Raw genomic sequence first — 27,708 nt, 5'->3', positions numbered from 1 at the left:
GGACAGCTGACCGTGGCTTGCAGTGCTGGAGCTTGCTGTCACAGTAGAACCTTTCCAGGAATGTGGGGCTTGTATTTTCTTAGCAATCTGAGTGTTACAGAGCCTTCACTGCCTGGTCTCCTGACAGAAAAGCTTTCAGGGATAGAGTTTGTCTCTTGAACACTGACAGAACTGTTTGGCTGCTTGCATAGTTCCATAAGGTATTCACTGATTCAAAATCAATGAAGCCCTTACTATGTGATTGTCATCATGAGAAATGTAAAGAGAAATAAGTCCTTCCCAACAAGCTTCAGAGGGAAGATGGACAAGTGCACCGCCAAGTTCCTGGGGAAGCTGAATTGGTAAAATTGGAGGCAAGTGCTATAAAAATGCAAAGGGAAGACTGAAATGGAGCCCATCATTTGTAGACTTCTCATTAACCACATTGTATAACTGACTACCACACTAAGAACTCAAGCCTTCTTCATGTCTCCACTCATGTCCATTTCAAGGAATAACTCTACTGATTATTTCTACCTAAAACCAGAGCTCTCCAGATTGCAAGTATTTCCTATATCAACTGCAGAATCATTGTGAGTGCCTGTGGATAGATCAATTAATCATTTAGCTAATGGGACTGTGATTCAGTTTTCCTTGTATGCATTGGGAATAGAAGAAAGCATAATGATAGAAGGAAACCCCCTGGAATCAGAAGATCACATCTGCATTGCACTGTTGGCTCAATGAGTGAGTTCATTCAGACCAGCTGGCCTCAGGATCCTCATCTGAAACTATTATTTGTGAAGTCTCTCCAACCCTCACATTCTAAGACTTACTCAGAAAGCCTAATTAGTAGCTTAGCAACTTTCAAATTTCTCAGAACCTAAAAGGCAATTCAAGCTCAAGTTTACTGAGGGGAGTTAGGAAAAAACAGTATAAGCAGCTAGCTTCTCAGGAGACAGAGATCTGATGATTGAGGTTCAAAGCCATTCCAGGCAGAAAAGTCTGTGAGCTTATGTCCAATTAACCAAGTGCAAAAAGGCAGAAGTGGAGGCATGGCTGAAGTGGTAGAGTGCTAGCCTTGAGCAAATAACCAAACAGGAACATGAGGTCCTGGGTTTGAGGCCCATTAGAAGCACAAAAATAGATAGATAGATAGATAGATAGATAGATAGATAGATAGATAGATAGATAGATAGATAGATAGATAGATAGATAGATAGATAAAGGGTAGGGAACAAGTTGAACTACCAGTCTGCTCCTGTTAGTAACTATCAACAGTGAAACTATAGGAAATATCCTTGGCAGGTGTCAACTAGCCTTTGATCTAGAAATCATCTGGTCACAATCTGCTCAGTTGGGGGAAAACTTTGCTATAAGATATTAACTCTGGCCAATTTTATCCCTCTTTCTTCAGTCTTTTTTTGCCCCACAGGTGAACACAGTAAGTTTACTTGAAAATGAAAGGAAAGCCTGAAAACAATGTAGCAAGACTCTTCAGTTCAGAGAGGGGCCTTCAAAGAGGAGTCTGTTCTTTCAGTCTGGAAGAATGCATTCTGTATTTACTCAAACATCTGTACAAACACACCAAACATCCATCTCTTCCCTGCCTGTCATCTTTAGTGGATATTCAAAATAATTATTCCTCTGATTTAACAATCTTTTTGGCACTGTTTGCATCATGTATTTTTCTTATCAAATGGATGATCCTGGCATTGCTTAAAGCTGTCTCTATATGATTTTAGAGCAGTGGATACAACTGGAATTAACTCTGAAGTCGTGATGATTTCTTAGGTGTTGGGAACTTGATTGAAGTACAAGAATCTCTTTCTTTTAACTACCTTCAATCCAGAGAGCACAGCATCACCTCCCAGGTGGAGCTGAAGATCTGTTAGGAACATGACTCAAGCCCGAGTCTGCAAAGAGGAACATTGCAGGCTTGGTTTTGCAAATATAAGCTTTGTGGGTTTTAGAGCTGGAAGAGGACTCAAAGAGGAAACCAGTGGCGGGGGAGGGGGAAGCATAACTATCTGCGTCTAGGAAAGACTGCAAGGGATTGCCTGTTCAGCTTGGACACGTGGAGAAAACGAAATGGAGCAGTTTCCTTAATTTAAAATGAATAATATAATTGTCTGGCTCAGCAGGCTCTGTGGAGGTATGTGTATAATGTAATCTGAAACTTCACCTCTCCAGCCTGGTCTCATAGGCATCTACAGAGAAGAAGAAAAAGGAGGAGGGAGAAGAAATTAATGGTGGGAGATACTTTGCTAAGACAGTTACAATGCCACACGAAAGGATGATCAACTCTCTCACACCTGACCATTTCACAGCAAAGCCCAGAAAGGGAAAGCCAGAAAATAATTGCGAAAAACCAAAGCCTCAAATTAGTGGCTCTGCGGTAGAGGTGTGTGTGCTCAGCATGTGGAAGGAACTGGAGTCAATTCCCAACCCATGGGCAGGAAGAACAAGGAAGAAGAAGAAGGAGAGGGGGAAATACAGCCACAAAATCCAGTCTTAGTTCGTTTGTGGTTTGTCTGCCCTTGGATGGAACTTCCTCCGACCCACAGCTGTCTTCTCTAATGGGAGCACCGTCCTTTCTGGAAGCTCAGGGCTGCAGAAGTCGTGCTAGAAGTCTCTCAGAGACAAAGGCCAGGATCCAGGCTGCCCCTGCGACCCCCGCTGCCGGCTGGACCACATGGGCAAGGGATATTTCGGTTGACTGATTGATTGATTGATTGAAGTGTGCAGTACATCTTCATCCGTGATCCCTGCTTTTGTTCTCCCCTTCCCACGGTCCCTTCCCTACCAGTCAAGGTTTTTCTGTTCTATTTTTCACGTATGCACAGTCTATGACTTCCTCCTCTCCTGTGAGCCTCTGCCCCTGCGGGGTGTGCGCGCGCACGCGCGTGTGTGTGTGTGTGTGTGTGTGTGTGTGTGTGTGTGTGTGTGTGTGTTGGGTCTTGAACTCACGGCTCTGTCCCTTCGTTTTCTCATTCAGGGTTGGTGCTGTTCTACCACTTGAGGCACAGTTCCCCTCTGGCTTTCTTGCTGGTTCATTGGAGATAAGAGTGTCCTGGGCTTTCTTGCCGGGCTGGCTTCAAACCTCGATTCTCAGAGTTCAGACGTGAGGCACCAGGCTCCCAGCATTGTCCCGGCTTCTTGACTTTCGCTAGGTCAGTCCAGACGCCTGCATGCGCTTGTGCTGTGGACTCTCACGTGTGGATCTGAGACGAAGGGCGGGCACCTGCGCCCCGGAGTGGGCCGGGGTAGGGGCTGGGGGGGGGCGGGTAACTTGCCCATCTACCCTGCCCACCGTGACGTGGCCAAGCCTCGAGGCAGAGGCGTCCTCCGCTGCCCAGAGCCCCCAACTCCAGACCACATCCCCGCCGGCCAGGCCAGCGCTGCCTCCTGGTGGCCACGCAGCGGGTCCCGAGCCCTGGCCTCCCACGCGCCTTGTCCTTCTTCCCGTAGACCTGCGGGCACCGTGGGGGGACCCGTGGCGGCGGGGGCGTCCGGCTCCCTCAACACCTGACCCCGCAGGGCACCACGCGGGAGTCAGTTCTGCGGGGGTCCTGGGGTTTCCTGGCGGGGGAGGAGGGGGTCTGGGACCGGGAGGCGAGGGCGCGAGGAGGCGGGCGGGGGGTGGGGGTAGGGGTGGGAAGAGCCGCCGGGGCGGGGCGCGGGGGTGGGCGGAGCTCCGGGGCGGGGAGGGGGCGGAGCCCCGGGGAGGCGGGAGGAGCCCCTGGGGGGGGCGGTGCGGGGCCCGGAGGCGCGGGCGTCCTCGCGGCCCTTCATAACGCGCCCCGCGCGCGGGCTCGGGCACAATCGGGGGCCGCCCGCACGCCCGCGTCTTCTCCGATTGCCCCAGGCGCCCGCGCCCGCCGCGAAACCCACTGGACCTCGCCGCCAGCCCCGGGACATGGAGGTCTCCGCCCGGCCCCGGCTCCCGCACCCCGAGATCGCCGCCCCGCGGACGCTGCTGCTTGGCTGGGTCCTCGCCCAGGTGGCTGGAGCTGCGGGTGAGTGACACCAGCCCTGGAGACTCGGGGCGCTCCGGGGGGACAGCGGACCGCCCTGGTTCTCCGAGGGACCCCCCTCCTCCCGCGCCCCTCACCCAGCCGTGGTGGAAAGGGTCGGGGTTTGGGGGCGGTTGCTCGCACCCCAGACCCCGCGGCCCCAGAGGTGTTGGCCCCGGGCGCCCGTGGCGGGTGCATAAAAGGATCCCTGGCTCCGGAGCGAACTGGGGGAAGAACTTGCCAGTGACTCGCGAGCCCGGGGCAGGGGTCGTGCCTAGCGTGCCATGGGCGGCCCGTGGCCCCGGGTGTGGATAGAAGCGATCGGGTTGTGGGTGGACCCGCCTGGACTAGGCAGAGACTGGGGAACACCTGAGTGCTGGGCGCGGGAGACCCTAATTATAAAGCAACCCTCGCCAAACTCTGCGCCCCGCGCGCCCCGGGTCTGCCCTGCGCCCAGTGGTATTTGAGGACTGAGATTCTTCTAGATAAAAGTGGAAAAGCTCAAGAGGTATTTTTGTTTGTAAGCATTCCTAACTTGCTCACAACATGTGAGATCTGCCCTTTTCCTAAGTCCTGGGGCCTGGCCCTGGGGGTTGAGCCTAAATCCTCCAGTGCCAAGCTGCCAGAGCCAGCCCCCTGCCACAGGAAGGGCTCTTGGGGTGCACGCAGGCCAAGGTGTAACAGGGTTTGATGATACGATGGAAATCTGGGTCCAGAACCTATTGGAAGATTTCTTTTTCTGTCCTTCTTGATAGATTAGTAGCAGAGTTATTGTGATTGGGGAAAAAAAAAAGTTAAGTGGATGGTGGTGGAGGCCAGGGAGGCGTTTTTATACAGGCAGCACAAGATCATGGAGTGGGAGGTGCGTGTTAATAATAGCTGTTTCTCTGTGTCCCAAGGCACTCCTGATAGAGCCTATAATTTAACTTGGAAATCAACTAATTTCAAGACAATTTTGGAGTGGGAACCCAAACCCATCAATCATGTGTACACCGTTCAGATAAGGTAAGCTAGGTCCAAAAAGACAAACCCAAGGGGGAGAGAGAATATTAAGGTTTTTGACATTCCTCTTCTGTGCTGAATAGATGTCGTCAAAGGTGTTTATTAGATCAGGTTGTGTAGCAGGTGATAAAGAGAAGGAAATTCATGGTGATCTGCTGGCCTGTGTTATATTCTATCAAGCTGGTAACATTTCTGGACTTTAAAACGTTTTTGGAAGTGTTAGGAAGATTGATAAGTGGACCATAAGGTGTGGAGAGGTGAGCGTGGGCTTTTCTAATGTTCTATAGGCTCGGTGACAGAGATCAGCATAGGTGTCCTTCTGTGGCTATTAACTGTCTAGTCTGTGAGCCACATGTAACAGAAGGGGAGGCATGTGCTACCTTGAAGCAGCGTTTGATTCATTAATCTCTGGACTCCGTGAATCAAACCTTGGTTGCATACACTGTCTTGGAGAAGGCCAAATTTCTGAGTCAGTAAGGCACAGAAAAGGAGCCGTTGTCTGTGCCCACAACTGTCTGGGGCTGCCTGGCCCTTTCAAAGCCTTGCCGCTGATTGACAGCTCTCCGCAAAAGCAGGTAATTCAGCATAGTGGATCTTAGTGTCCAGGATGTAGCATATGTTTTCCCTGATGGTTTTCACCAGTGGCAAATTTAGGGCTTCTGAGGTGTTTAAGGAGTCTCGGTTGAAATCTTAAGAAATAGAGGATAGCTAGTGTGGAAATTATTTTAACAGTAATGGTATAAAGATACAAAGTGTCCCTGGCAGTAATGTTTGCCTTTATGTTTTGTTGTTCTACTTGCATTTTTATAGCATTAGGATTGCAACTCCTAGGTGTGTGGATAATTCTCTTAGATGGATAGTCTTGCTTTTCAAAATGAACTCCATGTCAATTGCCAAACACACACAGAAGAGAACTTGTATGTTTGTGTCCATGTATAGATATGTACGTATGCATGTATAGAGAGTGAAAGAGTATATGTGTGTGCGTGTGTGTTAGAGAGAGAGAGAGAGAGAGAGAGAGAGAGAGTGCACCAGGTGCTGGTGGCTCATACCTATAATCCTAGCTACTCAGGAGGCTGAAATCTGAGGATCATGGTTCAAAGCCAGCCCGAGGAGGAAAGTCTGTGAGACTCCTATCTCCAATAAACCAATAGAAAGCTGGAAGTGGTGTGGTGGCTCAAGCAGTAGAGTGCTCACCTTGAGCTGAAGAGTGCAGGGACAGCGCCCAGGCCCAGAGTTCAAGTCCCATGACCCACAAAAAAAAAAAAAAAAAAAAAAGAAGAAGAAGAGAGAGAGAAAGGAATTTCATAGCCCAAAATAATGACTACAATTATGGTCAGACTTGTCAGATCACATTCTTACTAATTAAGAATTAGTTATGAAATTTCTCTGTTACACCCCTGAAGTTTACCTTAAGACAGTGAAATTACATTTTGGAAAGGACTAAGTATGTGAAGAAACACCTAGAAGTGTACTTACGATTCATATCTATGACATGGAGGCCTTTATTAACTGGAAGTTCTTGAGCTTGAGTTTAAGATGCTCATTTTTTAAGCACACTTCTGATTTGCAAACATGAGAGTGGAGGGCACAGCTTGGAGAAGTGAACGCGGATCCCCAGCGCCCAGCCAGCTGGGCTCAAGCTTGGCCAGGCCTAGGAGTATATAATCACAGCTGAGATTCACCTTGTACTCCCCAGTGGAGGCTCCTCGCAGACACTTTTTTAAGATGAGGACAGTGATACTCTAAGAAAAGAGGGGTTTATGCCAACTCTTACTGGTAGCGAAAGCCCTGCAGGCCTGGGACTCAGTGTGTCCTGCTCTGTCACTTCTCGTCCAGGGGCTCCAAACTGGGAAGAAAGGAATCTTTGCCCACCCCCTCTCCCAGAGGGCCTCTATCCCTCGAGGTTTCCCTCCCTCAAGGAAATAGCTTATCTACTCTCCCAAGCCAGATCTTGTCTCCTGCCATTGGCCTGGCCAAGAGCACTCTCCCCCCACACACACACACAACCCCTTGGGAAGCTGATCTTAGTGGGTGTTGGGGAAGTACTGGTGTCTTTGGTCTGAGTGACCCCTATGGAGATGTACTGAATTCTAAAGTGAAATTTCAAAGGCTTCCAGAAAGGAGCCTCCGTGCTACATTCATGGCCATCTCTGTTCTGTTGGACTGTTTTAGTTACTTGTTGGATTTGTGGTTCTGCAATACCTAGAGCAACCTCAAAGTAGTTTAAAAAATCCAGAGGATCTCACAGGAGACTTGCCCTTCATAACCCGTCGGCACAGGCTCAAGGTGACATGGGGTCTTGGGCTACATTTTGCCATGGAGTGCCTGGCCCTGCTTGTGAGGTAGAGGCACCAGAGCCACATGCTCCCGACTGCGTCCTTGCCTAAGCTCAGCTGGCCAAGTCCTGCTTGTCCATTACATTCCCCTTCGCTTCTTAACATGGAAGAAACAGAATGAGCGTGCATTTTGAGTTATTCTGGACCCAAACAGCCTCTCTGCTTATCACAGACAAAATATAAAACAAGCCAAAATATTCCAATGCCAATCTGCAGGTTTTAGGATGAAGAATAAACATATCAGATTCTTTCAGGCTGGTTCCTTAGGTCAGCGTTTTAGAGCCACATTTATTTATGGCTCTTGGGTGTGGTGTTAGCAGGTAGAGCTATGTGGTGAGCACAGTGTTTTAAGTCTACCTGTAAAGGTACTGCCTCACACACAGGCAAACCCTAAAGGCAGACCCAGCTGCCAGGCAACGAGGAAGTCCGAGTCGGGACCACGACTACAAAATAAATCACAGAGTTCTTCAATGTCAGGGGTGAGGGGCAGTGCCAGGGCCGGCAGGGGACAGACAGGGAAAGAGATCAGTGCCAGGCATGGTGAGCTGCAGACGCCTGGAGAAAATAGAGGTGGCATCTGCCTTGAATATGGGTGGAACTCCAGGCATGGTGAGCTGCAGACGCCTGGAGAAAAGAGGTGGCATCTGCCTTGAATATGGGTGGAACTCCAGGCATGGTGAGCTGCAGACGCCTGGAGAAAATAGAGGTGGCATTTGACTTGAATATGGGTGGAACTCCTGCAGGCCTGTGTAGAAGGGCCGAGAAGTGACTTCTGCCACGCTGTGAGTGTGGGAGGGAAAAATGCTCATGAAGGGACAGAAATACTTGACCTGTGATTGTTTGGGTCCTTTAGAAGAATTTCATTTTCAAGAGTTGTTTATTTGTTGTTCATTTCCTCTTTGGTGGTGTTTTACAAAAGGAAGACATGGTCTAGACCTGGTGTTTTACAGCTAGTTGTAATCCTAGACACGCAAGAGACGTAGCAGGAGGATCAAAGTCCATGACCAGCCTCTAAAATACTAAAGAAAAAAAATTGCTGGGAATGTGACTTCAGTAGTAGAGTACCTCCCGAGCAAGAGCAAGGCCCTGGATTTAAACTCCAGATTGCCAAAAAAAAAAAAAGCAAAATAAGAGAGAAAAGGAAGCATAGTAGCCTCTGAATTTGTTAGATGAGAACTATCTGTAACTTTATTCTCAAATCTGTTCACTGTTCACAGTTAGCATGCTGTATAGTAAGGCAAACTGACCCAGGTCTGCCACTGCTCAGCTAGGTGACCTTGGAAGTTACTTAGTGTCTCTGAGCTTCCATGTCTGCACATATGAAAAAAATTAATTATATGTAATATAATTATATATTATAAATTTGTATATGTTTATATCCTTTTATGTATGATAAGTTTATATATTTGAAATTATAAGTTTTATATATATATATATATATATATATATATATATATGGTATCTTCTTGGAAGAATTATATCAAATGAAGTAAGGTGTATAAAGGGTCTGGTATTATACCTAGCATCTGGAAGAGCTAATAAATGATTAATAACCATGTCAATAATGATCATGATAGAATATAATTATACATAGACTATGGTATTTGGTAGACTTTATCACTACCTACTCACCTGGACTATAGAATGTGATGGAACAAATTTAACTAATACAATACCATTAATATGCAGACTGTAATAAATAATTGGGGCTTGATAGAAAACTGCTTTCTTCCAATAATCTTGACAAGCACCTCCATTTTGAGGGCAATATTTAATAAAAGTGCAGACCTAGGAGTCAAACTGATGTCTGGCCCCAAGTCCAGCTGTGTGTGTGTGTGTGTGTGTGTGTGTGTGTGTGTGTGTGTGTGTGTGTGTGTGTGTGTGTGTGTGTGTGTGTGTGTGTGTGTGTGTGTGTGTGTGTGTGTGTGTGTGTGTGTGTGTGTGTATGTGTGTGTGTGTGTGTTTGATCAAGTCACTCAATTTCATTTTGTAAGACCGGGGATAAGGACCGAGCCAGCAGGGGGTTGCTTCGTGGCTCCACCTCCCCAGGGTGGGTAAGGGAGCATGCTGGGAGCCACATGTCCTGTGAGAAACACACCAATCCATTCCATTTCTTTTTCTTCCTTCCTTTCTCCAGCTCTGGATTTGGAGACTGGAAAAACAAATGCTTCTCCACAACAAGCACGGAGTGTGACATTACTGACGAGATTGTGCAGGACATATACCAGACATACGAGGCCCGGGTCCTGTCTCACCTGCCTGGGAACTTACATCATACAGATTTTGTTGGAGAACCTCCCTCGGCAAACTCCCCGAAATTCATACCTTACCTGGACAGTAAGTAACTCGGGTTGTAATACCTTCCTTTTTTTTTTTTTTTTTTTGCTCGGTCTTGAGGCTTAAACTCTTCAGCTCAAGGTGAGTGCTCTACCACTTGAGCCACAGCACCACTTCCAGTTTTCTGGTGGTTTATCGGAGATAAGAGTCTCACAGACTTTCCTGCTTGGGCTGGCTTTGAAGCTCAAGCCTCAGATCTCAGTCTCCTGAGTAGCTAGGATTACAGGTATGAGCCACTGGTGCCCAGCTAATACCTTCCTTCTTGTTTTAAGCTTCTGAATGTCCTTGTGGCTTGTGACCCCTCTCCATGGCCACTTAATTTTAAAATAGATACTTTATACTTTATAAGTATTTATTAGTGTATGTGTATATGTATGCATATGCATAAACACCTCCCCTCTCTCTTCTCTCTCTCTCTCTCTTCTCTCTCTCTCTCTCTGTGTTTCTGTCTCTGTCTCTCCTCTCTCCTCCCTCTCCCCCTCCTCCTTCCCTCAGAACTTGGCAGAGCCACCGCCCTCCTCCCTCCCTGCAGCTGTGGCAGGAGGGTCATAGAATGGGAGCATTCAGTTCATGACAACATGACAATAGGGTCACCCAGTCACTTTTTCTCCTCTGTTCTGCCCCTCCGTCCTTACTCAGCTGAATATGTAGTTGCATGACAAGGGGTGGAGCTGTGGAACCACCAAGGCTGAGGTTTGGGCTTTTCCTGCGGATATTCCGTCAGGATACATCACATCCTGAAGTCTTGGTCTTCTCAGGAATCCCAGTTCAGGGTTTTCCCCAATCGGCATGAACGCGTGGGAAAGCCCATGAGCCTACAGTGAGGCTTTTCTTTACTACGTTGTATCTGAGTCCCATTGCATGCCAGCACCTGCCAGCTCTCAACTCTCCTCCTGCATGCTGGTTTGGGAAGTAGAGGATGTGGGGCTAGGAAGGTGGCTCAGTGGTAGAGTGCTTGCCTAACATACATGAAGCCCTGGGTTCAATTCTTCAGTACCACATACAAAGGAAAAGCTGGAAATGGGGCTGTGACTCATTAGTCTTGAGCACAGAGCAGCTCAGGGACAGTGTCCAGGCCTGAGTTTCAAGCTCCAGGACTGGCAAAAAAAATAAAAAGAGAAGAAAGTAGAGGAAGCTTTCCTCCTCACCTTTGCCCTTGTGAGTTGCCAAAGGATCTAATCACATCTCCTACCAAATAGGAAGCTTCCATTTTGGGGGAGGGTCACTACTATGGTTCGAAACTAGGTATTTTATAAACACTTGCATCATATTAAGAACACCTATGGGCTGGTCATGATGGTACATACTTGTAGTCACAGCTACTAAGGAAGTAGAGACAGGAGGATCAAGGTTTAAGAACAGCCTAGACAAAAAGAGCATGGTAGTATGTTCCTGTGGCCCCAGTTCCTCAGATAGGGAAGTAGAAGAATCTCCAATCTAAGGCCTGCCCCAGGTAAAAGTTAGCAAGGCCCACTTGAAAACAAATGAAATCCAAAAAGCTGGGGGCATGGCTCAAGTGGTAGAGCACCTGCCTGGTAAATAGGAGTCCCTGAGTTCAAAACCCAGGATGACTGTAAATAAACGAAAACCAGCTTCTCTTCTGAGTCCTGCTGGCTGGAGTGAAGGAAGAATTATACCCCTGGTTTTGCTAGGTGTCACTCTGACCACCCTGTGGCAGAGGACAGTTTCTCCAGGTCATGATGGTGATAAGATGAGTGAGAGACAGTCTACCAATCTTTTCCTTCAGGCATCTTCCCTACTATCTAATTACCCAATAGCTGCCTTTCTCCCAGCATCCCCATGGACAAGACTCTGTCTTCAAACTCCTTGATTCATGTGTCTCTATGGCATTGGGCTTGAGTCAATGCCAGCAACAGAAGGATCGTTGATGAGCATTCTCCCCTGGCTGAGGACATCCTCGTGGTTTCCTTTTGCAGTTCTCGAGTTTTTGTAATTCAACTCAAATCCTGTATTGGTTCACAACAGTATTTTCTGTGGATTTTGTGTAAATACCCTCATACATATACTTCATGCAGGTGCTGACCTAGAATGACTATTTAATGACTGGGGTGTTTTTTTCCATCATTCAACCAAGCGCAGGAGATGATTAAACTTTTGCTGAAACCAAGCAGTTAAAACTGAGCCTTTGATACATCCTGGACATTTCCTGGGCTCTTACACAGCCCAGGAAATGGTGTACTATACCTAAACAAGGAATCTTGCACAACCATGCCGGTTTAGACTAGGAGTCATAACCACATAGTCCATAGAACTTAAATACAGCGAATGCTGTAAGTGTAAAATATGGACTAAATCTTTAAAAAAATGTAAATATCTGTGGATTACCTGCCAAAATTATGATATTCGAGGTGCATTAGAGTATTAAATTTAACTTTATTGTTTTCCCCTTGCTTTCTTTCTGCCTGGTTTCTTTTTCTCAGTACTGGGGTTTGAATTCAGAGCTTTGAGCTTGCCAGCCACGTACTGTACTTACATTTGAGCCGCACCTTCGGCCCTTTTAGCTTTCAAGTTCTTTTTCAGATAAGGTATCACTATTTGCCGGAGGCCAGCTTCAGACTTTGATCCTCCTATGTATAGCCTCCTTCCCAGTACCTGGGATAATGCATATGTACCTCCATTTTCCTCCCTTTGGCTGGTACTGCTGGTGACTGTCTTAGGATCACTGTGGACCCCTAGAGCAACAGCACCGCACCGCCCCCCCCCAGTGGATTCTATGCAGGTATTTTATATAAGAGGTGATATTGTTCACTGTGATAACTCAGTGAGGTTTACTCTGCAAAGAATTCTTTGATTCCACCCAAGCTCTTTTTCTACATTTCAGCAAAACTCGGGCAGCCAACAATACAGAGTTTTGAGCAAGTTGGGACAAAACTGAACGTGACAGTGGAAGACACACGCACGCTAGTCAGAAGCAACGGCACGTTCCTAAGTCTGTATGATGTTTTTGGCAAAAACTTAAGTTATACGCTTTATTATTGGAAAGCTTCAAGTACGGGAAAGGTGAGAACTTTTTTTCTGCTGTTTTTTTTTTAATGCCTTGTTTTAATTGGTAAATTCTAAATTTCTGCAGCCCACTTTTCCCCCAATTCAACTCTGGCTGTACAGGGGTGGCTTCGAGGGTGGGAGCAGTGGGGGACGGGGAGGGGAGACACCAGGTCCTGGCTGTGCCTGTGACTTTCAGCTGCCTGCGACTTTGGGCCCAGAGCCTCAGCCCTGGCCTGGACTACATTATCTTTGTCCTATCACCTCTCACAGATCTTAAGATCTCTCTTAAGAATCCCTAAGGCAAATTTTACTTTCCTTTAATTCTTAAAAATAAAGCTTACGCCTGTAATCGTACCTATTCCTGAGGCTGAGATCTGAGGATCACAGTCCAAAGCCAGCCTAAGCAGGAGAGTCTGTGAGACTCTTATCTCCAATAAAGTACTCAGAAAAAAGTGGAAGTGGTGCTGTGGCTCAAGTGGTAGAGTGCTAGTCTAGAGCAAAAGAAGCTTAAGGAAAGTGCCTAGGCCCTAAGTTCAAGCTCCAAGACTGGCACAAAAATAAAATAAAATATGTGTGTGTATGTAGTGTGTGTATATGTTTGTGTGTGTATGATATGCTAGAAAGTGTGTGTGTGTGTGTGTGTGTGTGTGTGTGTGTGTGTTTGAGAGACAGAGAGAGGAGAGAGAGAGAGAGAGAGAGAGAGAGAGAGAGAGAGAGAGATGCTGGAGATGGTTGCTCAAGATCTTGCATGCTAGACAAGTTCTCCACCACTAAACTATAGCCCCAGCCCTCAAACTGAATGTCTGTTCAATTATTGGAACTTCCCACTTTCCCTGTCCTGAAGAGATGTCTTCAGGAGGCTAAATGTGCGCACACTGGACTCCGTCCGCCTCGGCCACAGGTCCATGACAGTTCTGTGGCCAGCTGTCTAGCCGAGTGGCTTGTGCTCTGCACAGAGCTCTGCAGACACCCCACTTGTCGGCTTCGACAGCAGTTTAATAGAGAGAAAGAACTGAAGGCTGGATTCAGAATTCCTTTTTTTCATAGAAAACAGCCAAGACAAACACGAATGAGTTTCTGGTTGATGTGGATAAAGGAAAAGGCTACTGCTTCACTGTGCAAGCTGTGATTCTGTCCCGAAAAGTCAACCCAAAGAGTCCAGAAAGCATCTTTGAGTGTACCAGCCCGGAGAAGGGTGTGTTCAGAGGTCAGTGGCTCTACCCCGTCATCAGCTCCCGGACAGGCTGGGGGACCCATTGCCCAGTGGATGATGTCTTGGTTTTGTTTCAGCACTCAGGGAGCAGCTGCCTTAGGAACTGTAGAGTTTGTTTGGGGTTCTCTTCATGATCGTGCATTTCTAGGACAGCTGCCGCATGCCAGTCTCCCGGTGGAGTGCTGGGGATGCGGATGATGTTTAAGATTTGGCATCAAGCCTGGCATCTTTCCCTACCTATGTTCTGCTCCTGGCAAGTGGTTTCTGAAGCAGCTGCAGTGTGTGACATGGTGGTCTGCGGCCACGGTCGGTGTGCGCATGCGTACCCAGACCGCAGCTCTGACCTTCCGCACCTGGGCCCCAGGCAGGAAGCCTGTGCGTGGCCCTCCAGGCTTTCTAGCAAAGTGCTCTGAGTACTTTCCAGGGAACAAGAAGAGTCAGAGTGTTAGTAACACTCTGTTACACTCCTTGTTAAGGGAAGCTTTTAAAATCCCAACACCCTTTGAATACTCTCTCCAGCTGTTGCTTTTACAGAAGCCTCTGTCTCCCTTGGGCCCTGCCTGCCTGGGCCTTCCCCACACTTCACAGTCTCCCATCCTAAAGTGCCTGCTCTGGCCCAGCATCCTAGCTGCTCGAGAGGCTGAGAACTGAGGATTACAGTTTGAGGCCTCTGGAGATGCTTATCTCCAATTAATCAGAAAAAAAAAACAAAAAAACAAAAAAAAAAACTGAAAGTGGAAGTGCGGCTTAAGTGGTAGATCACTAGCCCTGAGCAGAAAAGCCAAGCAAGAGGGTTAGGCCCTGAGTTCAAGCCTCAGCACTGACACAAGAATAAAATAAAAACTTTAGCCAGCTATGGTTGAGCCAGTGGCACATGCCTGTAATCCTAACTACTCAGGTGGCTAAGATCTGAGGATCACTGTTCAAAACCAGCCCGGGCAGGAAAGTCCTTGAGACTCTTTTCCCTAGTTAAGCACAAAAAATGCCAGAAGAGGTGCTAGCCTGGAAAAAAAAGGAGCTCAGGGACAGTGCCCAGGCTCAGATGAAGTTCAAGCACAGATGATTGGGGGGAAAAAAATTAAAATTTTTAATTTTTTAAGAAGACCTGCTCTAATTGCACGCCCTCTGCCTTTGTAGGCAGTGAGCTTCTGCTTCTCAGAGGGTGTCTGCCAGGCTGCCTCTCTCAGGAAACTGCCTCACCTGCCAGTTGTGGTCCCTTCTTTACCAGGGTCCCAGGGGCACCTCCTGGTCATCTCTGCTGTTCATCTTGTCCTGTGGGCCTGTCAGCAGACGGCTGCCATGTAACCATGTGCTCCCATCAGTTCTGCCTTCCTCCGGCTACGTGGGTCTTCTCTCATCTGCACACGTCACTAAGTGTCCCCATTAATGCTTGAGCCATTGTCAATTCCTCTTCCACATCTAGCCTTTGACAGATTCTTTCCTCATCTAAGTTTGGTAGAAAGTGGAAGAGAGAAATTTCAAATTGCGCAAAATAAAACCCGGGATGATGTAACATGGGGTGGTCATGTCCTGAATTCTGCTCACCGCTCCATGCCACAGCGACCTCGGAGCTGACTTGGTGCCTTTCATTTTGCAGAAATGCTCATCGTGGGAGCCGTGGTCATTATGGCGGTTATCTTGATCGTTGTCCTGTCTGTCTCCCTGTACAAGTGCAGAAGAGGCAGGCGGGGGAGGAGCGGGAAGGAGAACTCACCGCTCAACTTGGCATAGAGGAAGTGTGGCCAAGGCTGCACCTGCTGCTCAGCACTGGGGCCCTGAATGTGTGAGACTGCAGAATGTATGGGACCTCCACGAGGACCGGAGAGTGAGCAGAATATATGGAAACACAACGAGGAAGGGACAGCATGAAGGCCCTGGCTTCACAGAAGTTCCTTCTGTGACCTGTTCACTACAGTCGGCATTCTGATCTTGACAGCAGCGTTTGTCATTTTGCAACATAACCAACGGTACAGCTCACTCCGAAGTTGTTGTCAGTTTGACTTATTTAACACTAAGGCAGCTTTTGCACAGATCATGCCTGTGATGGTCTGTTCCGAACTCGAGAAGAATGTAGGCTATCCAGGCATTAAGTGAAAAAGATAGGTGTGAAGATGTCCTGGGTGGACTTCTCCCACAAGGAAGCATTTTGAGAACCTGGCTTCAAAGGCTGTGGGAACATGAAATGGAAAGTGGGTAGAATTTTCTAGTCTCCATCTTATTGTGACATGGTGTTTAGGTTTGGGGGTTTGTTTGTTTTCCCCTAGGAATACTTTTTGGAAGTTGAAAGCAATTATCAGACTTTTAAATGGACCTATTTGATGTAGGGGATTTCTACTTTGGGCACTTTTTTGATGTTCATCACAATTTAGCACTTTAACTGACGTGGTGGTGATCAACTTTGAACAGCTAATTATATTTTTATAAGATTATTACTACAAAGAAACTACAGAGTTTATGATTTAAGGTACTTAAAGGTTGTATGGTTCACATTGTATATATTTATATGATTTTAAAGAAGGTTTTGTATATGGGGATATTCTATTTATATAGGTGCTATTTGTATATATGGAGATAATTTATTTAATATACTTTTATATAAACAAAGGTGTCTGAGAATTGAAGAGATTGGATTTGTCACATCTTGTCTTTATTATTTATGGTTTGGTTTTTGCATTGGTCAGTTCTGCTGCAGTAAGGAATAGTTCTGAAGCTTTCATTGCTGTATCACAACTTTTCTTCATTTTTTACTTGGTCCACACTTTGGTAACTGTCAGGTAAATACAGCTATGAGAAGAAGCAATCTTTTCTGTCTCCATCTTGTAACCAGCCACCATTGTCTACTGATACTTTCTGGTACTGCTGTTTCCTGGTATTATTTCCTACTTGACTTAACAGTTGTAATTGTCATCTGTGGTGTTTGTAACCAGCCATGCCAAGGGCATGAGTTCTTATCAGTGGAGTGAAAAAAAAATGGAGTGGGAACTCTCCACTGACTTCATCATCCTCCAGCTTCAACCAGGCCCATCCCATTGCCAGCTGGCTGAGATGAGAATGTGTGCTTTTGTCTCCAAAAGATAGCCCCTGCCCCCAAGCAGGGACCTTTCATTGACAGTTGGAGTTTTCTAACTTTCTTATACGTTACCCTATCACCCTGGTAACCAATAAAGAAAATGCAGGCTTGAGTCCTTAGTAACAAGAAGAGACATCATCTCTTGGGCTAGGATAAAAACTAAGACCAGACCATGGCACCTGGTGTACCTGCCTGGCTATGGGCGGGGGTGGCAGACCACCCTTCTGTACAGAAGTAAAATGTCTTAACAAAATTATCTATATCTCTTGTGTGTCTTTTCATTTTCTGACACCAGAGGGTTGTGTGTTTCCACCGTAGCTCCTCCTTACAGTCTTCAGGTTGTAAGACCCCAAGCCAACCAGAAGTCTCCCCTTGGGTTGGGGCAGAAGGAAAACCAAAAGTCTGCTAAAAACAGGCAGCAGCAAGCTTCAAGCGTTAAGTCATGTCTTTAAACTCCTGCAAATGCACTGGTCCATTGTCACTTCTGTACACAAGCCGGTGACAATCCTCTGCCCGCTGGGAGATATCACAAGTCCCATGGCAATGGCAGGGCTGAAATCTTCCAGGAAAGGAAGAAAACAATTGCAAACTGTTGCTGCCTTACAGGGAGAGATCTCTCCCCAGGGGCAGTAAGTTGGAGTTATGGATGAAGAACAAAAGAGGGGATTTCTTTTTCTTTGGGTTGGATTGCAGTGAAGGCTTTGTGGACAAGGCTGGCATCTAGCTGCTGTAGGCACTGCTGTAGGAGGCTGAGGCCTCCGCTCTGATGCAGAACAGTCTTGTGCTGTCATCTGTATAGAAAAAAAAGGATCCTAAAGGAGATGAAGTAGAGGTTTTGGCACCTAGCTGGGCCAAACAACTGCTTTGGCTTCTTATTTAGGAAAACCATCCAGATGGTCCATGTACCTGGAAGTGGTCCCACACAGACACCGAAAAAGCCTTCAAATGAGCAGACTCGGTTCAGACACCATTTGCTAGTGTGCTCCCTGTGCACCATAGAACTCAAGCATAGCTATGCATTAGAAATGCACATGGTGAAAAGTTTGATGGAAGTAACATCACATCCTAAGGAAAAATGAGCAAAACAAAAGGTTGATGTCTCCTAGGAAGGGGGAGAGAGGGAAGAGAAGCTATTTGGTTGAAATTAAGAACAAACCAGTGATCTATTAATTGGCTGTTTTTATTTGTGGTAATAAACAGCATTAATGCCAGAGTGGTTGAATCTTCTTACATTATGGGAGCATTTTCTGCACTACTGAAGAAGGGAGTGTATTTGCTTCAGAGTGCACGCCCATCCTCAGAGGGCGTGCTACCGAGTTCCTGCTCCTGTGGAGCTAGCTATCCAAGACCAAGAGCTTAGTGCACCATGTTGGGGGCAGAGCAAGCCACAGGAACAGGTTCTGACCTGGTATCTCCCTGCTAGAAATAATTACAGCATTATGTAATTCCCTGGCTTGCTAATCTAAGGAATTTGAATTATCCCACTAAAAGTTTTGGCAGAGTGGAAGCAGGTCTGGGTACTCATGAGGTCTCTTAGCTGTTTACACAGAGACCGAGCTGCAAGGATCTGAAAGCTTCCACACTGTGAAAGTTAACCATTTCTGCCTGCCACACCTTGCCTTATCACTGACAGGGAACAGCTGCTGCGAAAATCAATGCTGATTAAATCCACACTAGAGCAAAGAACCCTATTGGTGTCCAGAAACTACTACCCTCTAGTGGACCCAATTATACTTCACTACTGGGCTTGGAATGGACTCTTAACCTAAACTGTCAGTTATTAGTAAACTAGACTTTCGTGCTTTGTATCTATTTTTTTCAACTTTAAATATTAAAAAACCCCTCAGGAAATCCACAATTTAGTTACAAATGATGGCCCATAATCTAAGTAACCTGCCTCTTATTTTTTTTTCGAGCCACTATGAACTGTCTTTTTTTTTTTTTAAAGGAACTGTTTTACTTTTATTTTTCTTTTTATTGTGAAAATACTGTACAGAGGGGTTACAATTACATGGGCAAGATAATGAGTACATTTCTTTCTCAGTTCTTTTTTTTTTTTCTTTTTGCTTATGTGGTGCTGAGGAATCAAACCCAGGGCCTCATGCATGCAAGGCAAGCGCTCTGCCACTGAGCCACCTTCCCAGCCCCATGAGTACATTTCTTATCAAGCATTGTAGCCTCCTCCTTTGTTTTCCCTTCCCATCCTCCCCCCCCAAATCTCCTCCCCCCTCCACCAAAGTTGTAAAGTTTGTTTTTCCATATAACGACTTGTACATCTCAGTGTTGCAATGGATCCACCTGTATCCCTATTTAAACGATTTGTTTTTTTCCCTTCCCCTCCACAAATTATACCAACATCAAATACAGTGAAAGCAGGGGTTATACCATGGGGGAGGGACATACAAAGCAAAAAAGAAATAATCTTATAACTGTGTTAGAAACAATCACCTGAAAGAAAAAAGAAACATTTGAATACATATCTTAGGGTTCATTTCCCTAACATCAACTTATCTGACCATTTCTGCTTGTCTCAGACATATACTAGTTATTGCAAATAAGGGAAACCATGGGACCTAAGGTTCTTTGGGCCTGGCTTACTTCACTTAATATAATTTTTTCCAAGTCTTTCCATTTCCTAACAAATGGGGCAATGCCATTCTTTCTGATGGAGGCATAGAATTCCATTGTGTATATATACCACATTTTCTTGATCCATTCATCTACTGAGGGGCATCTGGGTTGGTTCCATATCTTAGCTATGGTAAATAATGCTGCAATAAACATAGTTGTGCTGGTAGCTTTAGTATGGTCTTGTTTGTGATCATTTGGGTAAATGCCCCAAAGTGGAATTGCTGGGTCATAGGGGAGCTCTCTGTGGAGTCTTTTGAGGAACCTCCATACTGCTTTCCAAAGTGGTTGAACAAGTTTACACTCCCATCAACAGTGAAGTAAGGTTCCCTTCTGTCCACATCCCGTCCAGCATCTGTTATTATTAGAGTTCTTGATTATAGCCATTCTAACTGGGGTGAGGTGGTATCTCAATGTTGTTTTGATTTGCATTTCTTTTATGGCTAGGGAGGTTGAGCATTTCTTCATGGTCTATTGGCCATTCTTCTTTCCTCTTCAGAGAAGTTTCTCTTTAAGTCTTTAGCCCACTTATTTATTGGGCAGTTGTTTCTTGGAGGATTTGTTGTTGGGGGATTTAATTTTTTGAGTTCCAGGTATATTTTAGATATGAGACCCTTGTCTGTTGTAAGGCTAGTGAAGATCTTCTCCCAATCCGTGGGCTTTCTATTAATCTTGCTAGCTATGTCCTTTGCCATGCAGAAGCTCTGCAACTTCATGCAATCCCATTTGTCCAACTTTTCTTTGATTTGTTGTGTTTCTGAGTCTCTATTAAGAAAATTTCAGCCTGTGCCAAGGAGTCCTAAGGTTTCTCCTATTCCATCTTGTAATGTTTTCAGGTCTGCTTTGACTCCGAGGTCTTTGATCCATTTGGAGTTGATTCTTGGTGCAAGGTGATATATAAGGATCTAACTTTAGTTTTCTGCAAGTATGAACTGTCATTTTTATTTCCAGCCTAAATAACCTGAACAACAAAAAGCTTACCAAAAGTTGTACAATTAAGTTTATGAACTTATACCTTCTTGTTGACTGTGCCTTTGTGTACTTTCTCTGGTTGCCAGCAGCCTGTCACCCACCTAGGACTGTGACAATCTTTTGTGACAGGGCAGGACTCTTCAATTTCTAACACCTATGGCTTTGCTCACTCAGACTTCAAGGGGTAACTCAGAGATTTCTGCACTACAGCATTCCAAATAACTTGTATTTTTCCTGTTTATATTCTGTCACATTGAAAATGGCTCCAGCAAACATTAACCATCTAGATTTGCCAAAAAGAGTTGAAATCGCCTGTTGGATGGAAGGCGAATGTGCCCTGTGCATTGCTTTTGGGGATTAAAAAATTTCAGGAGAATATTAACACCTCTGAAATAAAATTTTTAGTACTTGCCAGTATCCTATAGTACTTCTGGTGGAATCTCTGCTTTCAAAGGAGAAAAGATTATGAGATACAGAGACTTGCTAAGATCTCATTGCTGATATATTGATAGGTTGCTATCAGTACAAACCCAGAGGGGAAGAAATTCCTTCTGATGACCTGTTAGAGGACAGAGTCCACACCAGTCCATTTGCTCACTAGATTAGGTCTCCTTGAAAGTATCAGACTCCTAACTGAAGCAGCAAAAGAAGATAGTAGTTTCACAGGTGAAAAGTTGGAGAGTGTGGTCTAGATTCTGCAACCATATTTGGAACCAGAAACACGTAATTGCATCATAAAGACAAATTACATCTGCTGTCACTTCTCTAGTACCTGCTTCTTAAAGAAACAATGATCTCAGGGCTGGGAAGGTGGCTCCGTGGTAGAGTGCTTGCCTTGCATGCATGAGGCCCTGGGTTCGATTCCTCAGTACCACATAAGCAGAAAAAGCGAGAAGTGGCGCTGTGGCTCAAGTGGTAGAACGCTAGCCTTGAGCTGAAGAGCTGAGGGACAGCGCCCAGGCCCAGAGTTCAGGCCCCATGACTAGCAACAAAAAACAAAAAACAAAAAAAACAACAATGCTCTCTATTCAATAGTGAGAGTAAACTTGTTCCCCATGTTCTTCCTAAATGTTCTAGGACATGTGCATCTAGCCTTCAGTGTTGTCCAAGAAGGCTTATTTTTGTTATTATGTAATGTGACTTCTGTTCATTCAGATGATTTGCATATACTAACACCCCACCCCACAGTCCTTGCCTCTCAACTGGGGATGCAGGTAATTCTGGCTTTGTTCATCATCATATTCCTTCTTCCCAGATGGAGAAATTGGTCCAAGATAATTACATAGCTAAGTCTAAGAAAAATGAGTCTTAAGGCTTCTTTGGAAATGTGAGATCCTTCTTTCCTTCCTTGCTACCTTCCTTCCATCTTGTTCTTTCTCTTTCTTCCTTCTTTCCTTTTTTTTTTTTCTCTTTCTGCCTGCCTACCTGCTTGTCTGCCTTCCATCTTTCCTTTCTTTTTCTTCCTTCTTTCCTTTTCTTTTTCTTTCTCCTTCCTTCCTTCCAGACTGTACATGGGACGGTAAGGATCTGATCTGTTGAAAGGAAGAAACTCAAGGGAAAAAAGGCCTTAAAAATCATTAGGTCTATTTAGCCTAAATCCTGTAGTTATTAGAGTGTTTATATAATTAACAATCTGAGGGGGTGGGGAGGTTGCCAAGCATGTTGGCTCATGTCTGTAATCCCAGCAACTCAGGAGGTTGAGATCAGGCCAACCTGGGCAATAAGTTTAGTAAGATTTCATCTCAGTGCTGAGTGTTGATGTGTGCCCATTATCTAACTACACAGGAAGCATTAATGAGGATCACACATGAGCCAGCTTGGTTTCTGTTTGCAAAATAGCAAAAGCAAAAAGGGCTTGAAGTATGGCTCCATTGGTATAATGCCTGCCTAGGAAATGCCAGCCCCTAAATTCAAACTAGCACATGGCTCTTGCAATTCCTTAATATCACACAGAATGGCATCCACCTGTCTTGCCCCCTCTTCTAAACTCTGGTTTCCTTGGCAAGAATCACACTTCTGCTCTTGGATTCCTCATTCATTACTCTTAACACTGGCTTCCACTATGTGCCAGAGATTATAAATTTCATTAAAACATGACAAGTGTAATCTCAGCAATTTGGAGCTCACACACATATACATGGTAAATGTCACACAAGTCACTATGCACATAAATGTTAAGAGTGTTTGGGGAGCTACCAACTTGGGAGTTTTCTGAAATCACAGCTAAGAGACGCAGCATTCACATTAGGGGGAAATATGCTAGGCATTCCAGGAAGAGAATCCTGCACCATCCAATGAGCAATGAGCACCTGGAACAGCTACTGAGAAGCAAGCATGTGTGTGACAGACCTTGGGCCTTGCTGATGACTCAGGCATCCCCAAAGTCAGTGATTTGGTGAAAAAGACTTTGGCTATAAAAGAAAGTTAGGTCAACTAATGTATTTTAAGCTTTAAAAAGTCAGCTTCTGCCGGGCATCGGTGGCTCACACCTGTAATCCTAGCTACTCAGGAGGCTGAGGTCTGAGACTCGCAGTTCAAAGCCAGCCCAGGTAGGAAAGTCCGTGAGACTCTTAACTCCAATAAACCATCAGAAAACCGGAAGTGGCGCTGTGGCTCAAGTGGTAGAGCACTAGCCTTGAGCTGAAGAGCTGAGGGACAGCACCCAGGCCTAGAGTTCAAGCCCCACATCAAACAGAAAACAAAACAAAACAACAGCTAAAGACACTGGGACTTGCCGGGCAGGGCAGAGGAACTTCTTTGGAGAGGGGAGGCAGCCCAGGAATAGAGCCAGAGAAAGGGTAAAATAAAAGTAGTATTGTCTCGTACAAAGAAATAACAATCAGAATACTGATCTTCTCAACAGCCAGAGCATCTAAAGCTAGGAGTCAGTAGCTCATGCCTGTAATCCTACCTACTCAGGAGGCTGAGATTGGAGGATCAAAGTTCAAAGCAGAAAAGTCAGAGAAATTCTTTCTCCAGTTACTAGTAGATGGTCAGGCGAGAGGTGTGGTTCAAGTGGTAGAGCACCAGTCAAGGAAGCAAGCTATCCAGGCATGAAGCCCTAAGTTTAAGCCCCAGTACCTCCTCCCCACAAAAGGAACAAACAATTGCCCTTAGGGCATTGAAGTTTTGCCTTCTAGTTCTGGTACTCAAGTTCTTTCAAAAGTGACATGCATGCGATGCGACATGTTATTTATAGAAAGGGTAAAAATACTTCAGTCCTTCATGAAAGAAAAATTTCTGATACAGGTTTTTAAAAAGTAAACCGTGTCCTACGACTAATAGTGTTCACATTTATTTGACAGAAGAAAGTTCACTCTGGTTTTAGGAACAAACTATGGTTTTGAAACAAAGTTTAGGAATTTCCAGTTTTCAGGCAAATGTTAATCACACACATGCACGCATGCACACACATACATGCACACGTATGTGAACCGTGGATGCATTCTATGCTACCCCCAGTAGCAAATCCCCATGGTGGTTTATCACAGACTTTCTATGCATTACCAAGTAGAAAGTGAGGGCACAGTGATACAACTGGTGTGCAGAATGCAAATACAGATGAAAGTTCCACTCTTTTGATTTAGCCTTCAGATTACTCTCGGTTCCAGTGTAGTTCATGGACAGAGGGTAAACCCACTTTCGGAACGCTGGCGTGCCTTACTATGGCCTCCAGTGAAGCATCATGTTAACATACTCAAAGGCAAGGCTCTTTATAAATATACTCCTTCATGACTCTATTGAGAATCCTTACAGAAGCTTATGAAAATGCTTCCATTAACACATCTTTGCTAATTCAGAAATGTGAAAATCTGCCACTGCTCCATTGTGCCAAAATCTCTCCCAGGGACTCAAGGCTATTTGGTAGAATACACTGAAGATTTTATCAGAATTTTCTAAGACCAAAGAATGCTTTCTTTAAGTGTGCATTTAATAGAACTTTAAAAGCAGATGAGACGCTGAGGGTATTCTGAACGTGCACTTGAGTTTGTTTTCAAGTCAAGTCTGTGTGACCTGGGGAAGAACTCATCAATATTTTGACAGGGAATAAAAAGAACACACAGAAATTGTGTAGAGTATCTGATTTTTTTTTAATCTGAACAGAAAAAAAGTAAGTATACAAGTTTGCCAGAAAGAAGTGGTAAAAACTGAATGTTGTGTCTGCTTCAGTAGCCAGTGATTCTAAGTCAACTCTGCAAAACCCAAACCAGTTATGCAGAAAGAATGTTTTTAAAAATGCCCCTTCTTTCTGACCCCTAGTTTGATACAATGTATTGATTACATTGTTTCAGTTCTCCTTGAGCAAATAATACATGTAATGTCATTAAGGGTAGTTTGGTGAGCTGAAATTGATTTAAGGTAGTTCAATATAATAATCCCAAATATAAAAAAATTATTCAAAATTCACAGACATAGAGCAGTACCTAGGAAACATAATTCACCCGTTTGCATGATTTTTTTTGCATTTTTAAACATACAATCCCAGTGGCCGGCGCAGTGGCTTCGCATCCCAGGGCATGGCTTTATGTAGTGCATTCTGAGGGCTCCTCTGGAGTTGGCACAGGCAAACACCATGCTGCTGATGGATGGCCCCAACACATCTGTCTGGTTCTTTTAAAACTCTAAAATGCCTAAAACCTTGAGTTTGACACGAGGACTGTGCTGTAATATCCCAAACATTGGGAAGAAGAGGTGTGACTTGTAGTGACCACACCTTATAAGCAAGACTGCACATAAATTTCTGTTACATCACCAGAAAGCTTCAAAGCAACTCAATCCCACAGACTGGGGGGCACATTCATCACAGAGCTAAAGAGAATCCAAATGGCACTCCTGGAGTCAAACGTGCCCCAAGGCATGTATGAGGAATGAGCATAACTGTGTGACAGGGAGATCTGCCACAGTGCAATCAGAGCTGCGATGCAGAGATGTTCTTCATTTGAATAATACATTGTGATTGGTCTGCTTCCCACGACCATGGGGCACAAGGAAATAAAACTCAAGACGTTTGGTGACAACAGGACAAGTGATGACCCCAGTGTTAAATAGGGTTCTTCACTGAAGGAAGAGACTGAGCCACAAAGTCAAATAGCTGACTTTGGATGGTTTACATCCCAGGATGAATCAGGTTACACCAATTGAAGCCCAATTTAATTCAGGCAGGTTTTTAACCACAAGAATAAGGACATTCTTAGTACATATTAATAATTAAACCAACATATACACAATTAGCAATATCCTAATATAATATTAAGTGTTTTAACAACATGTTCTCAATTATTCTATAGCTAGTTAATTGGTTGCTTTGTTTTTTAAAAAAACAAGCTTAGCTTTATTTTACAATGTACTATTTCTATATGTATCCTGTATTGATTTTTCATTTCATTGACAAAAGTACAGGTTTCTGATTTCTCTAAGAACCAAATTCGACTGTATCTTCTGTGATCTTTTTGAATTCATAATTGCCCCTGCCGTCCATATGCAAGTAGAACTGTGGAGAGAAGGGAAAGGATCAGTAATGCGGAGTTTCTGTATTCTTTCTTTTCTAAAAGCTATAGCACACACTTATGTATGTGTTTTTAGTGAACCAAGTCCATATGCACCCCACAAATGAGATGCTCCAGCAACCCAGAATCAAGAATCTAGGCCTGGGGCGGGGAGAGGGGCTGCTGTGCCTGACTGGGCTGCTCTCAGCAGGCCCGTTTCCATTCCTTCTCTTTTATAATGGAGCATGCATCGTGAAATCTAAAACCATTTTCACCTAGACTCACACATTTAAATAAACTTCCATTGTTCCATAGTGAGAAACACAAACCTCATGGTGCTTCCAGAGAGATTTTCTATGTGACACAGTGAACAGGGTAATGCCCACCTAATTGAAAGAAAAATAAGGGGTTTTTAGGGTTCGGTTAACAAATAGCCAGACATTAAATGAACACAAGCTGTTAAAATGACCACTTTCAGTGGAGACAGCTAAAAAAAAAAAAAAAAACCAATATCAAAGAGAAAAATTTCTAATGATGCCTAATGTTTATGGTAATGGAAATTTGTGCCATTAGCCACATAACAAAAACTAACAGGTACTAACATTGAGTGTATTATCTTGTTTTGAATAGAAAACACATCTCCAATTGTATGTATATATATATATACACACACATATACATGAATATATGCAAAAAGATAATAGGATAAAAGTAGCAAAACGTTAAAGTGGAAAGATTAATCAGTATAGCACTGTCTACAACTAACTTGCTTCTCAAATGCCAATTATAATCCCAATAAGGGATTACTCTCATTGTGTAAATACATTTTGGAATCCAGATATTAGAATGTATTATTTATCCTCTCCTAGAAGGTTCTGGGGCAGAACTGTACAATTAAACATGTGAATATTTCTGAGGTAATACATATGAACAGCTGCAATAAATGAGACAGTATATCTTCTATTAGTTCAGGTCAGATTTTGTTACTCAATGAACTTCCTAAAAAATTATGGAAACCCTTCTGGTCCTAAAAGCTTTCTGTATTTCAGACTAAACATAGAATATAAGGTCTAACCTTCAGATTTTGAAGAAAATACTAAAAGATACAACTACAGATACTCTGATTCACTACTTCTCAACTGAGATCTTTGTCCTCAGGGAACATTACAATTGATAAAAGTCTGGAGACATTTTTAGTTGTCACACTGAGATCACTACTGCCATCTAATGGACAGAAGCCGGAGATGCCACGACACAGAAAAATACACAGGACAGCCCAGGAGCTTTCTCAGTTACACAGCCAAAATGCCTACAATACCAACATCTGGCAAGTCATGCTGTTCTAGATCACTGCTTTTCCAAACAGCTCTCAGGGCTGACAGACACACACATGTGAGAATTCACCATTTCCACCTGTGACTTCTCATTTTGATCTCATTTGATGGTAATTTAAAAAATTAGTCCAAGTACATTCTCTATCATTTCCACCAAGAGATTACACTTCTACATTGCTACAGCTACAAAGTGGCTGAAGAAACTTAAAAATTGTAGTGTGTCCCAAGTTAGGTTGCCTTGCAAAATTTGATTAGGAACTACATAATAAGATAAACATGTTATCAGCATTAATAAAACACAAATCATACAAGACAATCTGAAAATG

At 44.6% G+C, this 27,708-nt stretch overlaps 2 protein-coding genes across 2 annotated transcripts in view; one reads left to right on the top strand and one right to left on the bottom strand.

Moving 5' to 3' along the window:
• The first annotated feature begins 3,800 nt into the window (after window positions 1–3,800).
• Window positions 3,801–16,692, top strand: F3 (coagulation factor III, tissue factor). The gene is made up of 6 exons (XM_070007710.1): window positions 3,801–3,998; window positions 4,895–5,000; window positions 9,474–9,673; window positions 12,516–12,694; window positions 13,727–13,886; window positions 15,490–16,692. Exons 1-6 carry the CDS (start codon window positions 3,899–3,901, stop codon window positions 15,621–15,623), a joined length of 879 nt encoding a protein of 292 aa, XP_069863811.1. The 5' UTR covers window positions 3,801–3,898; the 3' UTR covers window positions 15,624–16,692.
• A 7,921-nt stretch (window positions 16,693–24,613) lies between these two features.
• The window catches only part of Abcd3 (ATP binding cassette subfamily D member 3), a 60,484-nt gene continuing 57,389 nt past the window's right edge, over window positions 24,614–27,708 (bottom strand). The window contains exons 22-23 of the mRNA XM_070007709.1: window positions 26,378–26,434; window positions 24,614–26,053 (exon numbers count right to left, since the gene is read on the bottom strand). Coding sequence (XP_069863810.1) covers window positions 25,976–26,053; window positions 26,378–26,434 — 135 coding nt within the window. The 3' untranslated portion in view covers window positions 24,614–25,975. The remainder of the gene's footprint in view (window positions 26,054–26,377; window positions 26,435–27,708) is intronic.

The sequence above is a fragment of the Dipodomys merriami genome, unplaced genomic scaffold (assembly GCF_024711535.1).
Source record: "Dipodomys merriami isolate MVZ:Mamm:240054 unplaced genomic scaffold, mDipMer1.0.p SCAF_7, whole genome shotgun sequence".
NCBI classification, from domain to species: Eukaryota; Metazoa; Chordata; class Mammalia; order Rodentia; family Heteromyidae; genus Dipodomys; species Dipodomys merriami.
Note: the sequence above shows the minus strand (reverse complement) of the source record. Positions and strands in the feature narration are given on the sequence as shown.